This window comes from Salarias fasciatus, chromosome 3, assembly GCF_902148845.1.
Source record: "Salarias fasciatus chromosome 3, fSalaFa1.1, whole genome shotgun sequence".
NCBI lineage: Eukaryota > Metazoa > Chordata > Actinopteri > Blenniiformes > Blenniidae > Salarias > Salarias fasciatus.
The window spans coordinates 21710932-21718221 of record NC_043747.1 but is presented as its reverse complement, the minus strand read 5'-3'; the positions used below and the strand labels follow the sequence as shown (position 1 = coordinate 21718221).

The 7290-nt window shown below is 47.2% G+C and overlaps 1 protein-coding gene and 1 pseudogene across 1 annotated transcript; one reads left to right on the top strand and one right to left on the bottom strand.

Annotated features, from left to right (window-relative positions):
- Nucleotides 1-26: 26 nt before the first annotated feature.
- On the bottom strand, nt 27-1204 carry LOC115382420 (prefoldin subunit 2-like; annotated as a pseudogene).
- A 2964-nt stretch (nt 1205-4168) lies between these two features.
- On the top strand, nt 4169-6515 carry LOC115386274 (deaminated glutathione amidase-like). The gene is given in 8 exon segments (XM_030088511.1): nt 4169-4584; nt 4824-5041; nt 5044-5056; nt 5136-5239; nt 5310-5414; nt 5417-5452; nt 5517-5641; nt 5718-6515. Coding segments are annotated over 8 exon segments (954 nt in total). The 5' UTR covers nt 4169-4498; the 3' UTR covers nt 5985-6515.
- The last annotated feature ends 775 nt before the right edge of the window (nt 6516-7290 follow it).

Genomic DNA, 7290 nt, shown 5'->3' with positions numbered 1-7290 from the left:
GGGAAGAGAGTTCAGCCCGCTTCATTTCATGTAGTTCTGTTCTGAAAATCAATCAAACACCTGTTCTTTGTGTTCTCCAAGGCAGGCAGCACTTCTTTCACAGTCCTCTCCACCAGCACCCCTCCCACTAGACGAAGCATTTCCTCGAAGGATCCACCTCCTTCAGGGTGTCGATTACTAAGCTGGAATATTAGTAAAATGATGAGAGAAAAAAGTCACAACAACGTGCCGATAAAATCCTTCATGAATTCTGGAATGACAGGAGGCGAGCGGAGCAGCACCTGTGTTCGGTAATGTCCATCTCCATGTCCGCAGCTTTGGACGCCATGCTGCGCTGCTCCTGACGCATCCTCTGAAACGTGGCCACCACCTGAAACACAGATACAAATGATGCGATCGCTCATTACACATCCCAGCCCTATTCTCCCTGTTTGAGGAGCAAAACCGTCCTTGATGCTGAGCAACTAAACCAAATAAATTTGAAAAAATGACTCCGATCTCAACATGAAGCCTATTTTAGTGATACTTTCTCATGCAAAATACCAGTTTTGCCCACAAGCCTCATATTTGACACTATTTTCATCCTATTTCTGGGCAGCTACGTTAGGAGCTGATGGGACAGTAGTGACCTGTGAGGAACTGCCCATCTTAAATCCACATCTCAATATATTCTAGAGAATTCAAACAGTGACACTGTGACTGATCAGTATGAAATTTACTAGTGATCAGTGGGAGTGGGTGGTCTCCGTGTTTGGTGCTCTGTGATAAAAATAGCCTCTGCAGTGAGTGAGTGGGCAGACCTGCCCATCCACTGCACGGGCGTGTGCACGTTTACTGCCTCCGATTATAACTGGAGTAATTTCCAGACTCCGGCAGTTTAGACGAGCACAGACAGCCGTGCAGGTCTGTAACTGAATAAACTAAATGATAAATCATCCTGTCGCTGAGCGGTGAGGAAGCAGAATGACGGCGGTGGGGAAGCTAGCGTTAGCCCCGGCCAGCCTGGAGACACGGCGGCGCCGCTAGCCGCTCCGGAGCCGGCCCCAGTGCACCAAGCCGGGCCGCGCGGACCGAAGCGAGCCGGAGTGGAGGTGCAGGTACCTGTTCCGCTGACGGGCCGGGCTGTTTCCCACCGGAACCGGAGCTGGATTTACTACCCGTGCTGCTACTGTTGGCTGCCATCTTGAACGGGGCTGCTGCGAAGGACCCCGGCAGGACGTGAAAGGGCGGCTTGTGCGATTGCCTGTGTAGAGATCCAGTCGGAATTAATTCTAAAATAAACATTTTTTTTAAATGTTGTTTGATTCGATTTGGATTTGGATTACTTTATATAATTTCAATTTGTTTCATTTAAGTAGTATGAAACACTGTTTAAAACAATAAGTTGATTCGTTCTTTGTCAGGTGACGTACGCTTAAGACAGCCGCAGTGCAATGTGGGTGGATTGGCCATTTTGGATGGTCGCTCGTTGTAAACAAGTCTTCTGCGTGCGGCATTAGCTGCGATAAAATGGGACACTGGTGCTGTGTGGTAGGCTGCCACGCCAAGTCGCACGGAAGAGACGGCAGGAAGGTGGACTACAGTGTGCGCTTTTTCCGGTTTCCCACCTGGAAGAGAGTTACGGAGCGCAGATCGAAGAAATCACGAAGAGGCGGCGCGAGGCCTGGGTGGCAGCGGTGAGGCGGAAGGACCTCACTTTCTACTCCATATCTCCCTTCATGCGAGTTTGCTCTCGGCATTTTCATAAAGGTGAGTCAGAGACTTTTTGAATAAGAAGTGTTACTGAATAACAAAGTCACTGTTTTCACATTGGCTAATGTCTTGCTAGCTAGCTAGCCTCTCTTGTAAACAGGCAAAGAGGAGGGCAGTAGAACGGGTTAATATGTATAGTGTTATAGCCCGAGGGCATTCAATGCTTTCTAAATAAAAACCTAACATGTGATTGCAGGTCAACCAGCATATGAAATGATGGAGACTGACCCGGACTGGGCGCCGTCCCTACATATGGGACACTCGTTTGTCACACTGACAAACACTGCACGCTCTGAAAGACCAATTATTAAACAGGAGCAGCTACAGGAAGAGACACCGGAGATGGGGGTCCACCAGGATGCAGACATTGGAGAGGTGCAGATCAAGAAGGAGGAGCCTGATGAAGAGCAACGGAGTGAGGAGGGGATGCTTGCTGCTGGAGACGAAGGCGATCGGCTGAAGACTGAAGATGAAACACATGAGGCTGGAGACGAAGGCGATTGGCTGAAGACTGAAGATGAAACACATGAGGCTGGAGACGAAGGCGATTGGCTGAAGACTGAAGATGACACATGAGGCTGGAGACGAAGGCGATCGGCTGAAGACTGAAGATGAGACCCACAACATAGGTCAGGATGTCACACGGACTGAGTGTGACCTGTGTGTGTTCAGGCGTGCCGAGGTAAACCGCCTGCTGGAAGAAAACCGAAAGCTGCGGCGTGAGCTTGACCAGTGCAGGATGTCTGATGGTTTCTTTGGAGAGGATGATGAAAAAGTAAAGTACTATACCGGCCTGCCAAACTTGGGAACCTTTATGTCATTATTCCACTTTTTGACGCCTCTCATGTCCGATCAAAAGAAAATCCTCACTCCCTGTCAGATGCTTCTGTTAACCCTCATACGCCTCCGATTGGATCTACCTGTGCAGCACCTGGCTCATCTGTTTCGCGTTTCCCCAAAGACGGTGTACAGAACATTTAACGACATGGTGTCTTTTCTTTATACAAACTTGAGCCATGCCATTATGGGGCCAGACAGAGACACTCTGCTCAAAGCGATGTCTCAGCAGTTCGTGGACGCCTTTGGACAGAAAGTGACAGTATTATTGACTGTTTTGAAATTTCCACTGAGAAACCTTCCGATCTGGAAACACGTGCCCAGATGTTCTCCAGCTGCAAGCACAGCCACACGATGAAGTACTTAATCGGCATCACGCCCAGGGGAGCCATTTCTTTCTTATCTAAAGGCTGGGGAGGCCGCACAAGCGACAAACACGTCCTCCTGAACAGTGATCTCCTGGACTGTTTGCTACCTGGAGACATCGTCCTGGCTGACAGAGGCTTTGGCATCCAGGAGCGTGCGGGCATGTTGTGTGCAGAGGTCAAACTCCCAGAACTCACTGGAGGCCGCTGTCAGTTAGCAGCTGGAAGTGTGGAGGAAACCAGAGAAATGGCTCACTTGAGGAGCCATGTTAAAATGGTGATGGGAAATGTTTGCCAGAAGTATAGAATGCTGACGGGAACCATCCCCGTCAGCATGATCCTCCCATGTGAAGGTGAAGAAGCCACAATGCTGGATAAGGTTGTCTCTGTGTGCTGTGTCCTGACAAACCACTGCCCAGCCACAGTTTAGAAACATGGATGGTGGACAAATATATGATGATGAAGTGTGTGTGTATATGTATAATATATATATATACGGTAGTTAAGACACTTGGAAGTTTTTTCTTTGTACTATTTGTGGAAGCAAAGTTTTATGTTTTTGCACATGATTTAAACCTGAATTAAAAAGTTATTCAGCGACATTTCTGAAATCTTCTTGACTGTTTTCCTCTCTTGAGCACATCAGTGACTACTGTTAGTTTTGATAATGAACATTACATTACTAATTACACTTCAAAAATCTTGTGTAGATAAACAGTGAGTAGGAAATAAGTTTACTAACAAAACAAGAAGCTTGACAGTTTTACTTTTTTAGCGATTTAATGTTTTCTTCATCCATATTTGTAAGCACTCATGCCGTAAACCTGGTAATTTGTTATATACTCTGATGAAATTAGTAAAACTCACTGTGCTTCTGTCTAGCTACTCTGTTTTGTCCGTGTCTGCAATACAACCAAAATGGCGCCCAGAGGGCGTGGCTGACAGAGACCGGTCTGTCAATCGTGCAGGTGTAGACTTGCGCATTCTATCAGTCTTGTATATTTACTTGGTTTTTCACAGATGGGACACGCCTTGACCCGAGCACTGAAATCAGGCTGTGGCTGCTGGGAGCAGTGTAGCAGTTATCAGCTGATACTATCAGCACCTTCCACAAGATATTTTAGATTGATTAGTTTTTTTTTGTTTTTTTTAGTCACCTTAAACCACAGGACACTTGTACTTAAAACAGCGTGTTTTCAACTTTTCTTGATTTATTAATACAAGAGGGGAGATTCTCTAATTTGTAACTGAGTTATTCATTATTTTCCCTTCTGCTACTATTATTATTAATATTATCATCATCATCACTGTAGTAACGATGATAATAGTTAGAAAACTTAAAGAATTTCGATCTGGGATCAATTATTCTCTTCTATTCCAGTGTTGTAGGAGTTGTCCAGTAGATGGAGCTGGAGTGTTTATTTGTCCTGTTCCTGTCCACAGACAGAGAGAGAGAGAGAGGAGAGAGAGCCGGGTTCTTCCTGGTCCTGCGCTCTGTGCTGTAAACACTGACTGAAGGCTCCCAGTGACTCTGAGTGACTCCAATGTTGAGGATCAGCTGCCTTCTGGGATCTGCGCAGCACCTGGCCTCCATCCAAACCCTGAGGAACACCATCCAGCTGCACAGCAGGTGGAGTTCATGTTGTTGTGTTGAACATGATCAGTGCTGGTAAATCATTCTCCATGATTAAATGTCTTCAGCCACACTTCCAGCAGAGAGTCAGTGAAGTTCAAGTCTGATCGGTTCTGCTGTTCACAGTAATATAAAACTGAGTAACTCCTGCTGTTAATGATCAACCACAGATAACCTGTTGTTTCTTTCTCTCCCAGCTTCTGAATCCAATAATATTTGCGTCCTCCTGCCCGCAGCATGTCCGCCTCCCGTCCCCCGCTGGCCGCGGTCTGCCAGGTCACCTCCACCCCGGACAAGGAGGCCAACTTCTCGTCCTGCCGGCGGCTGGTGGAGGAGGCCCGGCGGCGGGGGGCCTGCATGGTCTTCCTGCCCGAGGGCTTCGACTACATCGGCTCCAGCCGGGAGGAGACGCTGGACATGTCCGAGAGCCTGCAGGGAGACATCATCTGCAGATACGCCAGCTGGCCAGGTCCGAGCCCGGAGGGATGCTGATAGAATCTAAACATCACGTATAGGTCAGTTTCTTTGACTTCCTCTCTTTTCTACAGAGACCTGCAGGTGTGGCTGTCGCTGGGAGGGTTCCACGAGCGAGGACCCGACTGGGAGAAGGACCGGCGGATCTACAACAGCCACATCATCATCAACGACAAAGGTATCGTCGTGCAGTCAGAGGTCAGGAACACATAATGCTTGTTAATATCCCATCATTCTTGTTCCTGCAGGGGAGCTGACCTCAGTCTACAGGAAGTCTCACCTGTTCGACGTGGAGCTTCCAGAGAAAGGAGTTTCCCTGAAGGAGAGCTCCTTCACCGTGCCGGGACCCTCGCTGCTGCCCCGGTCGACACCCCCATCGGAAAGGTGGGGTGCTCGTCCTCCTCCGCTCGCCGTCTCTCAGCAGAGCGGATGTCTGTAACGTTCTTCTTCTTCAGGTCGGCCTGGGATCTGCTACGACCTCCGGTTCCCGGAGCTGTCGCTCGCCCTGCTCCGCCACGGCGCCGACGTCCTCACCTACCCGTCGGCCTTCACCGTGGCGACGGGGGCGGCTCACTGGGAGGTGGGTGAGGTTGACCAAAGGTCAAAGGTCACGAGATCACGGCGTGAGGCCGAGCTGACGTCCTCCGATCCCCCAGGTGTTGCTGCGTGCGCGCGCCATCGAGACCCAGTGCTTCGTGCTGGCGGCGGCCCAGGTGGGCCGGCACCACGAGCGGCGCTCGTCATACGGCCACGCGCTGGCGGTGGACCCCTGGGGGGAGGTGCTGGGGGACTGCGGCGGCGAGGAGCCGGGCGTGGCGCTGGTGGAGGTGGACCTGGACAAAGTGAGCCGGACCAGGAGGAACATGCCGGTGCAGCAGCACCGCAGAGACTCGGCTTTCTACAGCAACCTGGATCAAAGCTGAGCCGCAGACTTTACAGACCGGGAAGGATTTTAATGATGGAAACAGATTATGTACCCAAAACAAATCATCAGCCAATAAATATACAGTTATAGCTTTAATCACTGCAGTAGATCACCTATTTTCCTTTTTTAAAGCTCACTTTATCTTCTTTTCAGACCTTGAAACTATTCTGAGTGAAATTACCCGCATTGATCAGTAGGTGGCGCTGTTCGTCCAGGAAAACAGGAGAAGTTGCAGTAAAACATTTTGTTCCAGGGTTGATCACTGATTAAAATGAATCCTTTACTGGTAAAGTGACCATCTCTGGCTCATCCGGGTTCTTCTAATCAAAGATTGATGGATTGAAACCAGTGGACTTAATACATTATTCAGTATTGATTCTACAAACTGATTTATATTATCAAAGATACGCAATTGAGAGTTTTACTCACTTTGCCATCGCTCTTTTCAAAGAGTTTCTGAAGGGTCAAATACACCTACCTATAACCCTTTTAAAGTGTCAAAAGTAAAAATACGAACATCGCTGTGTTGTAGTTAAGTGCAGAACTCCAAAATCTCACATTTTTAATGATTAAATGCTTAAACTGTCTAAATGTGATACATTTGTTCAATTTATATCACTTCTTATTGATAACAGTACATTGTTTTCATCCATTATGAGTGCAGTGATTGAATACAGTGTGGTTACTCTGACAGTTCTTTTTAGGTTTAGTTGTTTGAACCATTGGTTGCAGGCCGGATTGATGTGTGTGTGACGAGCGTTTCATTTCTGCGATCTCCTGACTGCTCAGCACAAATAATGGATCCCTGATGCATTCCAGAGAACAGGGCATTAGTCTGTAACTTTTATGACCAGGAGAGCTGTTTTCATGATTTTCCACCAAATAAAATGTGTCTGGAGCCATAAAACATATAATGACCTGAACAATATTACTAATTTTAAGTAAAGGTACACATTTATATTATTATTACATTGTTAGCTGTTGTGGATATTTTAAAGGTTTCTTTTTTTCCGATGGATTTTCAGTTTCTAGCTGCAGTATGTCGTACAGATTGACCTACATTTTTTTGTATTTTTTTCTGCCTGTTTTCTTTGATCTCTTTTTGTTTCTTTTACCCTTCACCTTTTTTCCTTATTTTTGTTTTTCGCTCCCGTCCCTTTTATGTAGTATTTTTTGCCTTTATCTTTGTCCTTCTTTCTGTTTTGCTTTTTTTTTTTTTTTGTCTTTTTTCCCCTCTTATTGAGCGGTTTTTGATAAAATGGATAAAACCGCTGGGATGTAGCAGGATGTGGAGCGGCTGTTCC